Source organism: Miscanthus floridulus, chromosome 12 (assembly GCF_019320115.1).
Source record: "Miscanthus floridulus cultivar M001 chromosome 12, ASM1932011v1, whole genome shotgun sequence".
Classification (NCBI taxonomy): Eukaryota; Viridiplantae; Streptophyta; class Magnoliopsida; order Poales; family Poaceae; genus Miscanthus; species Miscanthus floridulus.
This window is the reverse complement of record NC_089591.1, coordinates 73,166,529-73,186,918: the sequence shown is the minus strand read 5'-3', so window position 1 is coordinate 73,186,918 and position 20,390 is coordinate 73,166,529. Positions and strand designations below refer to the sequence as shown.

Genomic DNA, 20,390 nt, shown 5'->3' with positions numbered 1-20,390 from the left:
AGGGCTCCCCCTCATCATGTGCGAGGAGTGTGGGCTGCAGAGGGTGCTCGAGCTCGTGGCCCTAGACAGATGAGAAATGCAACAAGGGTCGTGCCTTCTTCAAATGTCCCAGGAACATGCAAGGGGTAAGCCATATTCTTTGGGTTCCGATTTGTTAGGGTTTTGAATCGATTGTCACATCAAATATGTTTCCATGTGATTAGGTTCCAGGATCTTGTAGGTTTTTTGAGTGGCAGCAAGAGTACCTAGCCATATTGGTGGACCAGGGGAAGATTGTGATGAATCTAGAACAACATGGCGCAGTAGAGGAAGAAGCTGATTCAAGGGCACTGGTGCGTGTGTAGAAGAACTCAATGGAGGTGAAGCTGGATGCTTTGGTTGGTGCAGTGAAGGCTTTGAGCTTGGTCATGGGTGCTGGTGTAGTGGTTGGAGCTATGTATGTGTTCTCTGTTAGTTTGACTAGTTGTTAGTTCCCTTGTCTGTTAGTTGAACTAGGGATCCCGTTGAACTATTTCAAGTTGTATCTCAGTTGAGTAATGAGCTCTGTGTTTTAGTATGAGTCTGACCAATCAGTGGGCATATATGTGTGAAAATGTTGAATGGTTAATGGAATATTGTTTCTGTTATTTCACTTGTACATGATATCCAAAAATCATCACTGCAAGACCACTGATATGCTCTTGACAACCATAGCAAGTTCAGTCCGCATACATGACACAAACATAGCAAGTTCAGTCTGCATACATGACACAACCCTAGCAAAGTCATCACAAGTTGTTCAGGCCTATAAGGCAATACATTACAAGTTGTCCATTCAACTTACAATACCATAACAAGTTGTTCATGCACCTTTCAATGACATAACAGAGTTCCCAAAATATGGATCACAAGGATTCATTGCTTCATCAGTTTCCCTTGGCAGAAGAACTCTTCACATTTGTGGCTAGCTGCTTCCTCCTAGGGGTCATCTTCTTGGCTGGTGCAGGGTTTGGCAGAGATTCAGCCTCTGGAATGATCATTTCAAGTGGTTGTGGAGCTTCCAAGTTCAACCTCCTGCATTTGAAAGTGGTTTAGTGAGCTGTTGTCGAGATGGCAAGTTCCTGAGTCACAATTTAGGTTCAGATTTTACCTTGCTGCTGCTGCTGCTTCCTCTGCCTCTCTTTCCCTTGCTACTGCTGCCCTTGTTCTTGGAGTCCTTGGTGATGGTGCTGCTTCTGCTGGTGGAGCTGGTGAAGGCTCAGGTGCTGCTTCTGCTGGTGGAGCTGGTGAAGGCTCAGGTGCTGCTTCTGCTGGTGGAGCTGGTGAAGGCTCAGGTGGTGCTGCTGCAGTTTCACTAGCTGGAGCAGGTTCATACTCCTTGTCAGCACCCTTCTTTGGCCCCTTTTTGGTCTTTGTCTTTCTTGTCCTCTTCCTGCAATTTCATTAAGTTAGTTAGCAATGGTGAAAGGATTTCAGCAAAGGTAGGTTAGTAAGTTACCTTTTTTTGGTGCCACTTAGTGGGCACCTCCAACTGGTCCTTCTATGGCCTAATTCACCACAGCCCTTGCAAATAACCTGCCTTGTGGCTTTGCCACTTCTCTCCAGGCATCCCTTAACCCTCTTCTTCATTTGCCTCCCAAGTCCTCTTTTCTTCCCAATTGGTGGAAGAAGCTTGAATCCCTTCTCAACTACTGGCCACTGGCTCTTATCAGTGATGACAGGAATCATTCCTGCATATGCTGCTTGGAACTTGTGCACTGAGTAGGCCACATCCACATATTTCTCCATATTTGGCTGCCTTTCAGTTGTTATGACTGCCAGTGCATGGGGACAGGGCTTGCCACTCACTTGCCACTCTCTGCATGTACACTCATGTTGGTCCAGGTAGACAACATGCCTCTTGACAACTTCATCATTGTACATGACTATCACCTCTGCTTGGTTGGGTCCACCCTTAGTTGCCTTCAGATGGTTCAGTCCCTTTGAGGCTGCATTTAGCTGATGAATTATTGCTGGTAGTATGAATCCTTTTAGGGCCTTGGATATCTTCCTTCTCTTCTCAAAAAGTACCATTGTCTTATGCCTGATAGCATCAGCTAGAATGTCTAATGGTAGATCTTTGTGTGCTTGGATCCATGCATTCCAAGATTCAGCCAAATTGTTATTTATGAAGTCACACTTGATCTCTTCCTTGAATCCACTCCTGGCCCACAGTAAACTGTGATGTTCCTTCAACCATGGAACAACTCCTGGATAGGCTTCAATAACTTTGTCCATCAATTTATTGAACTTCTCTACTGTGCATGCCCTTGCTGCTGGCCACATGTACTTGGCATAGGCATTTCCTGTAAACATTTTCTTCATATTTTCCATGAGATGCCTGAAACACTCTCTCTGCTCTGCTCCAGGGAAAACCTTTTTCACAGCTGCTTCTAGCCCTTTGCATGCATCAGTGCATATAGCCAAGTGGTTCATTGGTCCTATTGCTTTCCCTAACTGTTCCATGAACCAAGTCCAATTATCCTTGGTCTCTGAATCAAAGAAGCCAAAAGCAATTGGGTACAACCAATTGTGGCCATCTATTGCATTGGCTGCAGGCATGTGGCCATTCCACTCACCATTGAGAGTAGTTGAATCTACACTAATATAGGGTCTGCAGCCATCTCTAAATCCATCTATACTTGCTTTGAAGGCACAAAAAAATCTACTGAAGTGAACCTTGCCTTCCACAGTAACTGTATCTATCTCAACTACACTACCAGGAGACCTAAGCTCAATCTCAGCCTTGAATCTAAACAAATAATCAAAACAATCATCCCACTTACCAAATAATTTATCTGTAGCCCTCTGTCTCCCATAAAATACAGTCTGATATGGAATCTTTATGTTGTACTTCTTCTCTAACTCTTCCTTTACAGCTTTGGGGCCCATCTCAGGATTATCCTTCAATAGTGGTATAGCCCTCTCAGCAATCCACTTCTGGGATGCCATCCTCCCAAGAACTCTACTCTTTGAAGGACACTTGTGGGTACCCTTATTGATTTGGATCTGCACATACATGAAGAAATGTCAGAAATAGTTAAGATAAATTCATATACAACATGCAAATATTAGAAATAAGGTTACACCAAAAGGACAAAAAAAGTGTTAGTATTGGTACCCTGACACTGCCATCCTTCAGTGTCCTAGCTCTAATTTTCCATGGGCAGCCCTTGGAACTGCAGTAGCCCCTAAACCTCTCCTTGTCAGACTTCTCTGTCCCCAATTGAAACTCATTCACAATAGCATGCTGCCTAACTGCCATCCTAAAATCATCCATGCAAGGGTACAGTGTCCCAACACTCATGTCAGGGTTGTCTCTATCCCAACCAAACATTGGCTCATCTCCTAGGTCATCATTAACAGGGATTGCTGCCTCATTCATTTCATCCTCCACATCAGCAGGTATGTTAGGAATAGGAACCTCATCTGCAGTAGCCTCATCTGCTGCCTTGAATCCAAAAGCCTCATAGATTTGATCCTCATCTACCACAGCATTAGCTTCACCATCACAGTTCTCATCAGCCAATATAGTCAATGTGTTCCAATCAACCACATTTTCTTCAGCTCTACCTTCTTCAGGAGTACTACAAGTGTCACCTAAGCCTTCTACATTCTCTGCATGTCCTGCATTTGTCACACCAGAATGGGCAGCAGTAGTAGAAGACCCACCTTTGTTTGCTCTGCTAACAACATCATTCAGACCAACTGCATCTTTCTCAACAACATCACAACTAACATGCATTACCTTCTCATCCATCCTAGACATTATCATCTCCTCAAACTGATCACTGCTAGTAACCTTCCACTCTGTTCCACTGTCAATGTCAACACCCCAAATAAGCAGTTGCTGACTGCGGCCCCAAATGATCTTGCTGACCATATCATCTACAAAGTCATTCAGTGTGTACACATTGCTACTGTCAAACCACAGGTCATGTTCTTGAGCATCTAGGTCAACCACTCCATAGTCGTTAGCCAAAGTGTATTTATCAACGCTAACATGGATTCTAAAAGCATTGTCAGGATCAATCCTGACAGTGACAAGCAAAACAAACAAATCGGGAGTTAGGACATCCCTCACATACGGGATCCCCTCACATACATGCCATAACAATGAAACATACCACGGGGGGCACGGAGACAACACCATCGTGGCTAATGGTTTGCTCTACATCCGAATCCTACATCAACACACGAAAATTAGGAAACCCTAGCACCAGGAATCCCCCCATTCATAGATGCCGCGCGTAGGTAGAAGAAGGAAGTAGATCTAACCTTGCAGGCGTCGTGCCGTCCTGCGACTTGGGGGACGCGACTTGGCGCCGCCGTCGAGCTCCCGCCTGCCCGCCTCGAGCAAGCGCCGCCACGGGGAATGAAAGGGGAGGGACGGGAGAGAATCCCGGAGAGAAGCGAGTGGACTGAACAGATGGGAGGGGGAGAGACGGCGCTGGTTAAGCAATACACGGCGGGGGCAGAATGGTCTTTTGGCTTCGGTCTTCGAGCGTCAACGGCCCGTTTTCAAACTGGCTGGCTGATCTGGCATGCCACGTCAGCAAAAATGGTAAAATATTAGGCGAGTTACTATTTTCTAGGATATTTTTATAGTTGCCACCACAAAGTTGACAATCAGAGAGTCGGCCTCCGTAAGAGTGGCAAATAATTAGATGTCCCCGGCAGTTTGGTTGGTTTTGGCTCGTCGCTCGGTCCGGTGTCCGGTCCGCGGGCGCATCACATGACGCATGGTTGGGTTCTTCGATCTGGCTGGTCCGAAAAGCTAGCGACGGGACAGATCTCGACTGGTGATACATCCTTGTTACGGCCGCGTTTCGGCCGGACGTACCACCACTCACCACCAGTCACCACCACGCACGCCACTGCCCTGCCCCCGGCCTGACATCACCGGAACGCACTCCTCGCCGCCCAGCCCAGCAGAAAAAGGTCCAGAAAAAAAAACCCACAGGGTCAAACGCCCGGCCGCTATAACTTTCACCCAGGGCTTATAGAATACTGGGAGTATTCTATAACTCTCTCAGGTCAAATCACCTTTGATTATGTGTCCCACATTACATTATTATTGCAAAAGATAATGTATCAATAATGTTAGCTGCCTGCCTCAGAGGGGAAAAAAACCACACACGGAGAGAGAGGTCGATGGCAATGCGTTGTCGCTTTTCATTTCTGTCGCGTTTCAACGTGGGGTAAAAATGGTCGTGCTGCACTGGCCTACAGGCCCTTGGCTTTCGGTCATCCGCCACTTTGGCCCTTGTTTAGTTCCACCCTAACTTCTAAAAAGTTGCTATAGTACTTATCACATCGAATGTTTGCGGCCTGTGCATGAAGCATTAAATGTAGACAAAAAGAAAAACTAATTGCACAGTTTGGTGGGAAATTACGAGACGAACGTTTTGAGCCTAATTAGTCCATGTTTAAACACTATTTACCAAATAAAAATGAACGTGCTACAATAACCCCAAAATCCAAATTCCTACAACTAAACACAGCCCCGTCCCATCCCGTCCCCCCCCTCCACCACGTCCACGCCCTGAAGGCCTGTTTGGTTCTTTACTGGTGAAACTTGTCTGGCGATGGGATCTCCCTCAGACGTCCGATTTTGAACGCCTAGGGTTGAGATGCCTGCCTGGGGATGGAGCTGCCTGGGAGGGCTCCATCCAAACAGCCCCTGAATCCTAGAGAGAGAGGCCAGCCAGGCGCAAGTACACTGTGAAAAAACATTCCATTATAACAACAGAAAAAAAAAAACGGGATGGCAAGCCAAGTACAAGCTCCGCGACGTGTTCAGCTGCTGGATCTATCCACGTACGTGCGCGCCAGTGCATCCATTATCTAGTAGTACTATTTATTTGAGATTCTCCTATTTCTGACACAGGATATACATATTCATTTTGAATCATCTAAAATCACACAGGTTTTGATTTTGAATCCCTGCGATGGCCCTTAGAGCCGCCAATAGGCACCGTCCAGATCCAACCAATCGGTTAAACTTTTTTTTTGGGTCTCAAAATACGAGGCAGGAGGAGCCGTCCAATGGGAAGGTGACATTTTTTTTTTAACGAGACTGGCTGATTTTCGAGATAACAGTGGGATTAAGCATGGTAACCGAGGTCACAGTAAAAGCCTAGAAAAGGGTAAAGGTAACTAGCGAGCCATTTGGCACTCCAACCCCCGGGCTAAGCACATGGGTATCCCCTCCAGATATATATACGCCTTTCCCCCCACCGCTCCGGGCCTCACCCCCCATGCCCTCCGCGTCTCACTGACGGTGGCCCCCCACCGCCCGACGCCCGCCCGGACCCGCTCCTCGGCGAGCCCCCCCTTCCTTCCTTCCCCTCCGCTCCACCGCTGTCCCGGCCTAGAGATCCGGCCGACTCCGGTGAGCTACCGCTCTCGCCGCGCGCCCGGCGCCGCCCGCTCAGCCGAGCGGGCGGTCGCCACATTTTCGTTCGTTTTTTTGGGGCGAGGTGACGGTGACGCGAGTGTAACCGCTTTCCTCATGCCCCGTACCTCGCAGGTTGCTCGGAGGCCGGCGAGCCGCGCGTGCTGGGCGCCGGGATGCAGGCAGCCGGCGCCAGCCGGTGGCCCGGATCTCGCCGGCGGCGCGTCTCGGCGAGGTGAGGCGCCTCAATTCTCTCGTGTTCACCTCTTTCATTTCCGTTCCAAAGCGGGGTGCTGTTTTTTTGGTAGTTGTTGTCTGTTAGTATCTAGCTTCTTTGACGTTTTGGATCTGAAGGGGAAATGACGAACATTGTAATTGCTACCTCTGCCTATTGTATTTAATTGCTGTGTTTAAGGCTTCTTTTGTGTTTAATTTTAGGCTCTGTTGACTAAATGAGACCTGCAAGAGCTAAAAGTGGCAGTGATTGACGTTCAGATGAGTCCATTTGTACTGGCTGTGGTGAGCATTGCATTTCTCAACTTGCAGTTCCTGCAAGCTCATGGAAGCGAACTGCTTCTGAGCTGTGGCTCGAATGGCACTGTTGGTGCTGATGGGCGGAGATGGACCGGGGACATGACCCCTGAGGGGAATTTTACCTTGAGCAGTCCTGGGCTTGCTGCATCACTGGTCGGAAAGAGCAATTCCGATGAGATATTCGGACCGCTTTACAGTTCTGCCCGTTTCTTTGATGCGGCAACTTGGTATACCATTAGTGTGCTGCCAGGAAGTTACTGTGTCAGATTGCATTTCTTCCCTTCGACATTTGGGAATTTCAGTGCAAACAATTCTGTGTTTGATGTCACAGCAAATGATTTCAAGCTTGTTTCAAAATTCAATGTGTCAGAGGAGATTGCTTGGAGAGCCTCTGTGAGCAATTCAGTCATCAGTGCAGTTGTCAAGGAGTACTTTCTCGTAGTTGGTGCTCGTGGCCTGAATATTGAGTTTGATCCAAGACCTGGGTCGTTTGCTTTTGTGAATGCAATTGAGGTCATGCTGGCCCCAGATAATTTGTTCAATGATACAGTGAGCAAAGTTGGCAGTGCAGGCATGCAGCTTCCTCTTGGCTTGCGTGGCAGAGGTGTTGAGACAATGTACCGGCTGAACATTGGAGGTCCTGCACTTAAATCGGCCAGTGATCAGTATCTCCATAGGCCATGGTACACTGATGAAGCATTCATGTTTTCTACAAATGCTGCTCAGACTGTGTCTAATGTTTCAAGCATAATGTATATATCAAGCAACGACTCATCAATTGCGCCAATTGATGTTTACGAGACTGCAAGAATCATGAGCAATAACATGGTTGTGGACAAGCGGTTTAACGTGTCATGGCGATTCTATGTCCACCCAAACTTTGATTACTTAGTCCGCCTTCATTTCTGTGAGCTTGTCTATGACAAGCCCAGCCAGAGGATCTTCGAGATCTACATCAATAACAAGACTGCTGCTGAGAACTATGATGTGTATGCTAGGGCTGGGGGAATTAATAAAGCACATCATGAGGACTTCTTTGACAACTCAACACAGCAGGCAGACTCACTTTGGCTGCAGCTAGGCCCTGATTCCATGACCAGTGCCTCAGGTGCTGATGCACTTCTGAATGGTTTGGAGATATTCAAGCTCAGCAAGGATTCCGACCTTTCTTACGTGCTTGGTCATATTGACACGGGCAACCAAAGGGGTTCTTCAAAAGGGGGAAAGAATAAAGGTCTATGGGAAGAAGTTGGTATTGGCTCAGCATCTTTAGTTGCAGTTACAAGTGTTGTTCTGTTCTCTTGGTGTTATATAAGAAAGAAACGAAAAGCTGTCAAGAAGGAGGCCCCTCCCGGATGGCATCCGTTGGTTCTCCATGAGGCTATGAAAAGCACTACAGATGCCCGTGCAACCAGTAAATCGTCCTTGGCACGAAATGCCTCTTCCATCGGTCATAGGATGGGAAGAAGATTCGGCATTGCAGAGATTAGGGCTGCCACGAAGAATTTTGATGAGTCCTTAATCATTGGAACTGGAGGATTTGGAAAGGTCTACAAAGGTGAGATCGATGAGGGCACTACAGTGGCTATCAAGCGTGCTAATACATTATGTGGCCAGGGTCTGAAACAATTTGAAACAGAGATTGAGATGCTTTCCAAGCTTCGGCACCGGCACCTTGTTGCAATGATTGGCTACTGTGAAGAGCAGAAAGAGATGATTCTAGTTTACGAATACATGACTAAGGGAACACTGAGAAGCCATCTCTACGGGAGCAACCTTCCTCCTCTGACATGGAAGCAACGGATTGATGCATGCATTGGTGCGGCCCGTGGCCTTCACTACCTCCACACAGGAGCGGACCGAGGTATAATCCACAGGGATGTAAAGACCACTAACATTCTGTTGGACGAGAATTTTGTTGCAAAAATAGCAGACTTTGGGCTGTCAAAAACTGGACCAACGCTCGACCAAACCCATGTTAGCACTGCAGTCAGGGGAAGCTTTGGATACCTAGATCCTGAGTACTTCCGGAGGCAGCAACTCACACAAAAATCCGATGTGTATTCTTTTGGAGTGGTGCTCTTTGAAGTTGCCTGTGCAAGGCCTGTGATAGATCCCACATTGCGAAAGGATCAAATCAATTTGGCAGAGTGGGCGATGAGGTGGCAGCGCCAGCGCTCGCTGGAAGCAATCATGGATCCTCGTCTGGATGGTGACTTCTCATCAGAATCCCTGAAGAAGTTTGGTGAGATTGCGGAGAAATGTCTCGCTGATGATGGGAGAAGCAGGCCATCAATGGGTGAGGTCCTGTGGCACCTTGAGTATGTGCTGCAGCTCCATGAAGCTTACAAGCGAAATGTAGAGTCTGAATCGTTTGGAAGCGGTGAATTGGGATTCGCTGATATATCCTTTAGCCTTCCTCACATCAGAGAGGGGGAAGAGGAACGCCACTCTAAGCCATCAAGTATCAGAGAGGAACTAGACACATGAGAACTTCTGACTTCAGCAAAACCCACTGAAAAATCTTGCTTTGTAGCCATGATTATGATGTAAAGTTGTGTTATATTGTTCTCTTAGTTTTTTTTAGCTATGTCAGTTGATTCTTATTCCTTTGGGCGTTCTCCTGCTTGACAACTGTAGAATAATAGGACTTTTTTTTTCTGTAGATTACCAAACCCCCCAAAAAAAAGACGCAGAAGTGTCAAGAGTTTCCTTGACATCTGTATCATGCAATCTGCATAACCACCGTTCATGTACTGCTGCCTGTGTGACCTGTATAAATGGATTGATAATTATAGATATCTTTGAGGATATATTCGTCTTGTTCGTTTGGTTTATAAGCCATATTTTTTCAGCAAACGAATAATATTTTTATCTCACAACAAATAAACCAACGGCACTTTTAGCCATGGCTTATCAGCCAAGCGATGCTTAGCGGCTACTTCTTATTATGTATATCATTTTGGTGTCATCTTTGTTTCACATGATTTCAGTGGCAGTCACTCGGGTGCTTTAAATGGCTGAAGCTGCACTGCGTAAGTTTTGATGTAAATAAAACAAGCTGAAAAGTACTGCTCATTGATTTGTTGCGAGAGAAAAACACTGTACCATAACTGATAAGCCAAGTACCATAACTGATAAGCCAAGTTGATAAGTTCAAACAAACATGGCCGTTAAACAAATGGATTCAGCAGGTGGGTAGTGCAGCTCCAGAAGGTGGTATCAATTTTGCTCGCGTACGTGGCGCTATGTTGGTAAGACATCTGTTTTGCAGCTGAAAGTAACAACTGAGCCACCCGTTGGGTTCCCTCTCTCTGCACTGCAAGTCTGCAACTGCCAGGGACGGCAATTTAGCTAGTACTACAATTTTAGCTAGTACTACAATTAATGATGGCAAGGGTACCCGAAACCTGATGAGTTTTTGTGGCAGAACCATATAAAATAATACATCTTTGAAGGCGCTTATCTTTCACTAGACGTTAAGCACCCCGAAAGCAAGCTACATCAGGCGAATTCCGTCGGGCACACCCTAGGGGAGAGACCGAATAATCCACGTTTTTTCGCAGGATCCAATAATGAGAACGAGTTTACATAACTTAATCCATTTCATACATCCAGAGTTCATAAAAACATATTATTACAGTATCAAATTCAGAGTGTGGAAATTTAACGGTGGAATAAAAAGAAACATCTATCGATAATATATAAGGATCCGTCTGTGCCCAACAGAAGAATCCTTCACATAATGGCTACTCCTCAAGCAGTATCTGCAACAGGGGTAAATAAATTCTGAGTACACAATGTACTCGCAAGACTTATCCGACTAGTGGTAATACTTTTCCGACTCCAAGGGATATGATAAGCTTTATGGTTTGCTAGGTTTTTTTTTTGCAGAAAGCAATACTAATAGTGAATCCTTATTTATGTTATTATTAGCGGTCATGATTAATTCATTATATAGCCATTCTATGTAAGCACATGTTCTATTTTCAAGCAAGGATTGAGCAAACAGTTCAATTTCATCACCTTTCCTCTTTCAGTTCTTACTACGGTGCTAGACTGTAGACAAGCCCTACCAGATCGCCTGGTGATTCACGGATCAAGGTGCCCAGCTGGGTACCCCGAAAACATACGCACCGCTTGTACTCCAGACACAAGCAGGACCAGCCCATCACTCTCTTGTCATGGGGTCCAGGTCCCCATCCAAACTTGGACTCCAAGCTCCCGCTCCTGAGCCCCGAACTCAGTGCGGTGCTTAGACCTCCACCATCCCCGTCTCCAATCAGTCGGTCCGAAAAGAGTCGAAACCCACGACAAGAGAGAAACAAGCCTTCCCTGCACCCATACCCAAGTATGTTCTCGGAATAATAAGTCTGTGACTTGCCTAGAACCCATTGCAACGGTCGGTCCTTAATCGACATAGACAGGAAAAAAGTGTAACCAAGCTATGCTCTGTTGGCCGCAGGACACAACCTCTTACACCCACCAATGCTCAAACCATATCCCTATCCGGTCTCCATTTTTCCTTTCTACCATTTTACCATGAGTGATCTTAATAATCACCTATTATGAGTAACGGCAGGTTACCCACGCTACCGAAATCCTGAGCATAGCAACTACTCGACCTATACTAGTAGGACTTATAGGTAAGTATATCTATGCATGTAGTTTTCATAAAATTCCTGTAACGTAAATGCATATCACATATATATATTCCATGATCATTCAAAAATAGGGGTTATGCACCGGGGCTTGCCTTGGGCAGGCGGTGTAACACTCTCGGTGTTACACTATAAATCTTTTGCTAAAACATGTCATGAGCATCATGGTTATGTGTTAATGCATGTGATATAGTATGTAAATCAATTTCCATAACTTGAAACGATCATCAGAAACGCGAAACGAAAGCTACATTTCATAGTCAAGTGATATCACTTATGGTTTTAAATCAATTTTTATTGAGCGAAAACACGATAGAATGTATATACGGAGTTTTAGTAGAGTTAGAAGTATGAACTCTGTAGACGACGATCAAATACCTACAGTCGAGAAAGGAATTCACTACCTAGCAAACTTAATAGCTTGGAAATCAAATTTGACGCGAACCCGATCGAGACTTAGTCGATTTTGTTAGTTTGAAAAGGGTTTTACGAAGCCATGTTTGATAATTTTTGTAGGAGAATGGGGTTAAGTAGTGGGGTGGTTTTAGGGCTGGTTTTAATAACTCAATATTCCCTCTTATGAATGGAATAGGTGGTTTAGCAATTGAAGCATCGAATTGGGTTTTTGGGATGCTTTAAAAATCGTGTGTGGCATGTTCTCGGCCAATTTCAGCGTCCGGGCGCGGTCACCGTGCCTTGGCACTCGGCGCCGCTGTGTCGGTCGCCCAGCGCACGCACACACACATGCACGCGCACCACCACGCTAGCCTGGCCGCTCCGCCCCCTGGTGTCCTTGCTGTTACCGTCATGGGCCAGTTGCTCTGGCTAGTCCGCTGCTGCCTGGATGCTTGCATCGCGTTGTCACCGCCGCACCATGGACCGCCACCGTCCCATCCCCCATCACTATCGTGCCACAACATGTGCATGTTTCTCTATGCCGCGTTGTCACGTCGGGTGCACAGCGCGCGCAGGCATGTGGTACCCCCACGTGCTACTGCTCTGCCTGGCGTCCGTGTGCTGTCGAGGCGACACAACATCGCTGTTGGCCTCGCACTGCGTTACTCGTGGAGCTACCATCCCCTCACCTTGTCCTCGTGTGTTAAATGGTTTCACGACGCGTCGTGCCGTCTCGTCCCTACATCTCTCGTACGCACTGCTGCGACAGCATGGGATGGCAGGTGGGACCGAGCTACGCCTGAGTCAAATTCACCGCGCGTGGTCACTGCTAGAGCAATTACTCACACAAGCGCTGGTGTTGGAGCCCTGCTACCGCCCCAGTCACCTCCAGCCTTCAATTGAGCTCGGTCGTGCTTCAATTGGTCGTTTCCCCCTTCGCCGTGCCATTAAGGCCAGAACTGGCCGTGACCGTGGACAACTACCCGTCTCACCACCTCTCGCCAATTCGCCTGCTCCATGAGTTCCGCCTTGATCCCCTCCATCCTGTGTGCACCCCCACTTCCACCGCCACTACCTTCCCGGTGCCGCGGACCTAGTCGTGCCACCGCCGCCGTCACGGAGCTTGCTGTGCGCACGTGGCCAGACACACCCGGTCTGTCCCTGGCCAAACCTCCACCACAGCAGCCACAAGGGTACGCTAGTGGTGCTTTAGGGTTAGCTATAGCTCACTGCAGTGACTTAGAGTGGTCAGCATGGTCGTGCCGTCGTCGCGCGTGGCCACCATTGCCGCGAGTTCTACTGTCCTTGTAACGTCGGCTAGGGTAGACTCTTGGGTCGTAGGTGCTATTCGGCTCACTAGCTTGGGCGGGAAGAGGCTAGGTTGGTCGGCGTGACCACCCTGTGCCAGCACCAGTGCGCCTACGGGTGCCCGAGGGTCTGGCCGCGGTGAAGATAGAATATTCTGAGGGTTAGATTGCTTAAGTATTGACTGTAGGAATAGTGTCACGGGTCTTAGGGTGATTCACCGGTTGGTCAAGGGGTTTTTGCATAATTGACCGGTGCGCGCAGGCCTTCCTATCGTGGGACGCTGACGCGCAGTTGGGCCGCGCTGGTGGGTCATGTGTGCGCGTGCGCGCTGCGCGGGAGTGGGCCGAGCCGCTCGCGCGATGGGTCGTGCGGATGGATTCTGGTTTTTTATTTTTCCAGGGAATTAGTAAATGTTTATTCAATTTAGTTTTGAGTTGAGCTTTGTAAAATTATAGTAAATTCTGTAGGTGTCCAAAAATAGTGAAACAAAATTTGTTAGGTTCACAAAAATGCTATCTATCTATTGGTGTTATTAGTTTATAGTTATCTATGATAATGATATATTCATTAATTCATTTAGAAAAGCTTAGTATTATTTAGCTTAATATTTGTAGGAATTTTGGTGGAAAATTGGTGATAGATTTAGCCATAAAATTTTTACAGTAGGTTTATTATATTATTATGTGCTCACTGTAAATTTTGTAGCCCTAGAGTAGGTTGATAAATAGAGTAGCTAGTACTCCTTGTTTTATCGTATATAGAGTAAATCAATATTAAGAATAGGGATTCCTTTAGTTGCTAAGTTAATACATCAAATGTTTCATACATATTTAGTGGGAATGATAGGTAGCGTAGCGTCTTAGTCGGTAGAGCTAGTTTTGTAGCTTGACAGATGTATTTTATTTTAAGAGTTGTTGTTGACGTATTATTAACTGTTGCATCATCATTTCATGCATGTAGATAACGAGTTGGTAGAGTTCATGCCTGTGGATGAACAAGACTATGAGGAGATCATTGAGGAGTATAAGGAGGAGATTCTAGTATAGGAGGGAGACCCGGAGCCATCAGTTGCTGACTTTGTTGATACCCCGCCTGCCCAAGGCAAGCCCCGGTGCATAACACCTATTTTTGAATGATCATGGAATATATATATATATATATGTGTGTGTGTGTGTGATATGCATTTATGTTACAAGCATTTTATGGAAACTACATGCATAGATATACTTACCTATGAGTCCTACTAGTATAAGTCGAGTAGCTGCTATGCTTAGAATTTCGGTAGCGTGGGTAACCTGCCATTACTCACAATAGGTGATTATTAAGACTACTCATGATAAAATAGTGGAAAGGAAAAATGGAGACCGGACAGGGATATGGCTTGGGTATTGGTGGGTGTAAAAGGTTGTGTCCTGCAGCCAATAGGGCATAGCTTGGTTACACTTTTTTCCTGTCTACATCGGTTAAGGACCGGCCATTGTATTGGGTTCTAGGCAAGTCACAGACTTATTATCCTGAGAACATACTTGGGTATGGACGCAGGAAAGACTTATTGCTCTCTTGTCGTGGCTTCCGGCTCTTTCTGGACCGACTGATTGGAGGAAGGGATGGTGAAGATCTAAGCACCGCACTGAGTCTGGGACTTAGGAGCGGGGGCTTGGAGTCCAAGTTTGGATGGGGACCTAGACCCCATGATAGGAGACTGATCGACTGGTGAAAGCTCTAGTTTGGTTTTGGTGAATTGATGAAACCCTAAGTGCTAACCTAGGTTATCAAGTGATCATGAGATAGGTAGCACATTCTAAGTGGTGAAGCAAATGAAGATCATGACATGATGATGGTGATACCATGGAGATGATCTAGTGCTTGGACTTGAAAAGAAGAAAGAGAAAAACAAAAGGCTCAAGGCAAAGGTATAAATGGTAGGAGCTATTTTGTTTTGGTGATCAAGACACTTAGAGAGTGTGATCACATTTAGGTTCGATAGCCATACTATTAAGAGGGGTGAAACTCGTATCAAAATGCAGTTATCAAAGTGCCACTAGATGCTCTAACTCATTGCATATGCATTTAGGATCTAGTGGAGTGCTAACAACCTTGAAAATGTTTGTGAAAAGATACTAATACATGTGCACAAGGTGATACACTTGGTGGTTGGCACATTTGAGCGAGGGTTAGAAACTTCACCGGCGGAGTGTCCACCCGTAGAGTGTGGATAGTCCGACGGTGCCACTGGCGCCCTAAACTCAGGTGAACGTGGTCACTGTAAGTGATCGAATACTAGAATCTGAAGGACCGGCACGTCAGGTTAGTAGCAGCAGAAGAAGCGCAGTGTCGGTCATGGACCAGACAGTAACGCTGAAACGACTGGACGCTGGCTGGCTATGTCCGATCACACTAACATGGTCATGCATAGGTGAAACGCTAAGTGACTGGACGCTGGGTGAGTCCGATCAAGCATGACTGGACGTGTTCGGTCGTGAAAAATTGTTTCTGGATGCTTACTAGAAACGACCGGACACTGTGGTCCAGCGTCCGGTCACTTTGAGCTACTGGATTCGATCGTCACTTGACCGTTGAGATCGGGTGATCAACATTTGAAGAGAGGGGACACGTGGCACGCATCGCGTGACCGGATGCTGAGGTCCAGTGTCCAGTCAATATGACCAGAGCGTTCGGTCACCCCATGTTGTGCCTAGTGAAGGGGTACAATGGCTCTATTTTATGGGGGCTTCTATTTAAGCCCTATGGCTGGCTCAAGCTCACTCTCTTGGCCATTTACATTGACATAGCAACCTTGTGAGCTTAGCCAAAGCCCTCCCACTCATCTCTATCATTGATTCATCATCTTTGTGAGATTGGGAGAGAATCCAAGTGCATTGCTTGAGTGTTTGTATCTAGAGGCACTTGGTGTTCATGTTTTACTACAGGATTCACTTGTTACTCTTGGTAGTTGCCACCACCTAGATGGCTTGGAGCAGCGAGGATCGTCGAGCGGAGAGTGGTGATTGTCTCCGGCTCCGATCATGGTGATTGTGAGGGGTTCTTGACCTTTCTCTAGTGAAGAGCCAAAAGATACTCTAGTGGATTGCTCATTACTTGTGTGATTCTCATCTTGTGTTGGTTGTGCGGCACCCTATTGAGGGTTTGACATGTGATGCCAATTAACTCGTGAACCTCCAAGTGAGTGAATCGCCACAACGAGGACTAGCTTGCTGACAAGCAAGTGAACCTCAGTAAAAAAATTGTTGTCCTCATTTGATTCCGAGGTGATTGGTCTTCATTCTTGTGATTGATTGGCTCCTTCCTCGACACGGCGGTATAAACAAATTGCTCACTCTCTTTACATTATCGCAAACTAGTTATCAAGCTCTTTAGTGTAGCTAGTTGTGAGAGCTTGTTAATTTGGTTAGTGTGGCTCTTTAGTTAGACTTTGAGAGCATACTAACTTAGTGTAGTGACATAGCTATTGTATGGATAGAAACTATATAAACTAGAATTATGGTAGATGGCTTGCTATTTTAGTAGGCTAGCGCAACACTTGCTTCGCCTCATATTTGTCTAACTGGTTTGTTAAGTATTGTTGTAGAATTTTAATAGGCTATTCACCCCCCATCTAGCCATTAGGACCTTTCAAGTGGTATTAGAGCCAAGGTCACCGTGATTTGAAGCTTAACAATCTTTGGTGTAAAAATGGCTCAAATCAACAATACCAAGAAGCCGCCCCACTTTGATTGCACAAATTATCCTTATTGGAAGTCAAAGATGACCACACATATCAAGTCAATCAATAGAAAGGTGTGGAAGGTGGTAGAAACCAAAATTGAGATTAGTAATCCAGAGAATCCCACTACTGCCGGAGAAGTGCTTTTCCAAAACAATGACATTGCTCTAAGTGTCATTCATGATGCAATGATGAGAGAACATTTGAGCAAATCAAGAATATTGAGATGGCTCATGAGGCGTGGAAGAAATTGGAGGAATCATTTGAAGACACTCAAGCCGTGAAGGGTGCAAAGACATACATTCTCAAAGAGAAGTTTACAAGCTTTAAGGTGAAGGAGGATGAGAGTGTGCCAGAGATGTTTCATAGGCTTTAAGTGCTTGTCAATAATCTCAAAGCACTTGGAGAAGAGGTGAAGGACAAGGACTTCTCCCACAAGTTCTTGAGATGTTTGTCTTCAAGATTTGGCATATTGGTCACTATTCTAGTGAGGAGCGGTTTAGACACCATGACACCAAACCAAGTGTTGGGAGATATAATGACCGATGATATATATAGAGATGATGATGAGAAGAAAGAGAAGAAGGAGAAGAAAGATGAGAAGAAGAAGAGCGTGGCATTCAAAGCTGCATCATCCAAGGGCAAGGCAAAGCAAGATACATCAAGTGAAGATGATGGCTCATGGGATGATGATGATGAGAAGATGGTTCTCTTTGTCAAGAAAGTTGGCAAATTCATGATGAAGAAAGGGTACCATGCTAGAAGAAAGAAATCTTCATCCAAGAACAAGGAAGAGTCAAGAAGGTGCTTCAAATATGGAAGCAAAGATCATTTTGTTGCTCAATGTCCATACAATAGCGACAATGATAATGACAACAAGAAGAACAAGAAGGACAAAAAGGAAAAGGAAAAGAAAGATAAGAAGGACAAGATGACATTCAAGAAGAAGAAGGGTGGTTCATATGTGGTCACTTGGGATAGTGATGCTTTCTCAAGTGATGATGATGATAGTGATGATGACAAGACCACAAAGAAGAAGGCACTTGCAAGCATTGCTATCAATGAGAAGCCTTCTCTCTTTGACACTCCATCATGCTTCATGGCTAAGGCCACTAAGGTACAAATTTATGATGATGAAAGTAATAATGAACATGATAATGAAAATGATAGTGATAGTGATGATGATGAACCTACTAAAGATGAATTATTTGACATGCTAGAAGATGCTAAAGAACACTTTGACATTAAGAGAAGGGAATGCAAGAGCTTGAATAAGGAGGTAAAAGCCCTTAAGCAAGCCATTGATGAGCTCAAAAAAACTCATGAGAGGCTAGAGGAATCCCATGAGAAGCTTGGCAATGCTCACAAGAAGCTTGAAAAAGCTCATTCCTCTTTGCTTAATGAGCAAAATAAAAAGAAGCATGTTGGGACTTGTGATGTAGGCTTAACTTATGATATAATTGATGAATCATTATCTATGCCTATCATTGTTGCTCTCGCTAAACCTTCTTGTAGTACTTCTACTTTCACCTCATCTAGTAGTGATGGTTTCACTTGTGATGCCTCACTAATGCTTGAGAATGAGAACCTTAAGAAGGAGGTCAATAAGCTCACTCACACCTTGGCTAATGCCTATGGTGGTGAGGACCTCTTGCTTATGTGCTTGGGTAGCTAAAGAGCTTCTCTCTACAAAGAAGGATTGGGCTATACCCCCAAGAAAGGCAAGGCGGCCTTTGCTTCTCACAAGACTAGTTTTGTGAAGAACAATGGTCGATTTTGCACTAGTTGCAAGCAAGTTGGTTATAAAGAGCATGAATGCAAAAACAAGAGCAAAAATGCTAATGTATCCTCTATTAAGCTTGATTCTTTCTATATGCTTACCAAGGGTGCAAATGGTGTAAAGGCTAAGTTTATTGGTAAACCATGGATGGGCTCAAAGAAAAAAGCTATTTGGGTACCAAAGAGCTTAGTAACTAACCTTTAAGGACACAAGCAAGTTTGGGTACCTAAAAGGAATTGATCTTCTTTTGTAGGTTAATTACAAAGCTGGAGGAAGGCATTGGGTTCTTGATAGTGGGTGTACTCAACACATGACCAGTGATGCAAGAATGTTCAACTCAATCAACACCAATGGCAATGATGGTTGTGATAGTATTACATTTGGTGATAATGGTAAAGGCAAGGTCAAAGGGCTTGGTAAGATTGCAATATCTAATGACATGAGCATTTCTAATGTGTTGCTAGTAGAGAGCTTGAACTTCAACTTGTTATCCATGGCTCAATTATGTGATCTTAGATTCAAATGCATATTTAGGGTAGATGATATAGAGATTATAAGTGTAGATGGCTCTAATTTGATCTTCAAAGGCTTTAGATATGAGAATCTATACTTGGTTGACTTTAATGCTAGTGAAGCTAAATTATCTATATGCTTGTTCACTAAGTCTAGCATGGGTTGGTTATGACATAGAAGGCTTGGTCATGTTGGAATAAAGCAATTGAATAGATTGGTTAAGCATGACTTGGTTAGAGGCTTGAAAGATGTGTTTGAAAAAGAAAAGCTTTGTAGCTCTTGTCAAGCCGGTAAACAAGTTGGAAACACCCATCCTAAGAAAAGCATGATGAATACTAGTAAAGCATTTGAGTTATTGAACATAGATTTGGTTGGGTCAACTCAATACACTAACATTGGTGGTAACAAATATGGCTTTGTGATAGTGGATGATTATACTAGATACACTTGGGTATTCTTTCTAATAGACAAAAGTGATGTGTTTGCAATATTCAAATCATTTGTTAAGGGTATTCATAATGAGTTTGAAACAACCATCAAGAGAGTTAAAAGTGACAATAGTAGTGAGTTCAAGAACACTAGAATTGATGAGTTATGTGATGAATTTGGAATTAGACATCAATTCTCAGCCAAGTACACTCTACAATCAAATGGCCTTGTTGAGAGGAAAAATAGAACACTTATTGATATGGCAAGGTCTATGCTTAATGAGTACAATATGAGTCAATCTTTTTGGGCCGAAGCTATCAACACGACTTGCTATTGTAGCAACCATCTCTATTGCCACCCATTGAAAGAGAACACATCATATGAGCTCTTGAATGGTAGAAAGCCCAACATTGTATATTTTCGGGTCTTTGGTTGTAAATGCTATATCTTGAAGAAAGGCACTAGATTGGGTAAGTTTGACAAGAAATGTGATGAAGGATTCCTACTTGGTTATTTCACTATAAGCAAAGCATATAGAGTTCGGAATTTGGATAGTGATACTCTTGAGGAAGTTCATAATGTTGAATTTGATGAAACCTAGGGTTCACAAGAATAGAATGATAACTTGGA

At 44.9% G+C, this 20,390-nt stretch overlaps 2 protein-coding genes across 2 annotated transcripts; one reads left to right on the top strand and one right to left on the bottom strand.

The window, feature by feature from the left end:
• Positions 1–905: 905 nt before the first annotated feature.
• On the bottom strand, positions 906–4,171 carry LOC136496123 (uncharacterized). The gene is made up of 5 exons (XM_066491832.1): positions 4,146–4,171; positions 3,140–4,052; positions 1,478–3,027; positions 1,130–1,411; positions 906–1,053 (listed from the first exon to the last, which is right to left on the bottom strand). The coding sequence occupies exons 1-5, from the start codon at positions 4,169–4,171 to the stop codon at positions 906–908; spliced, it is 2,919 nt and encodes a 972-aa protein (XP_066347929.1).
• A 2,106-nt stretch (positions 4,172–6,277) lies between these two features.
• On the top strand, positions 6,278–9,752 carry LOC136496101 (probable receptor-like protein kinase At1g30570). Its single transcript, XM_066491816.1, has 3 exons — positions 6,278–6,412; positions 6,551–6,650; positions 6,854–9,752. The coding sequence occupies exon 3, from the start codon at positions 6,911–6,913 to the stop codon at positions 9,437–9,439; it is 2,529 nt and encodes an 842-aa protein (XP_066347913.1). The 5' UTR covers positions 6,278–6,412; positions 6,551–6,650; positions 6,854–6,910; the 3' UTR covers positions 9,440–9,752.
• The last annotated feature ends 10,638 nt before the right edge of the window (positions 9,753–20,390 follow it).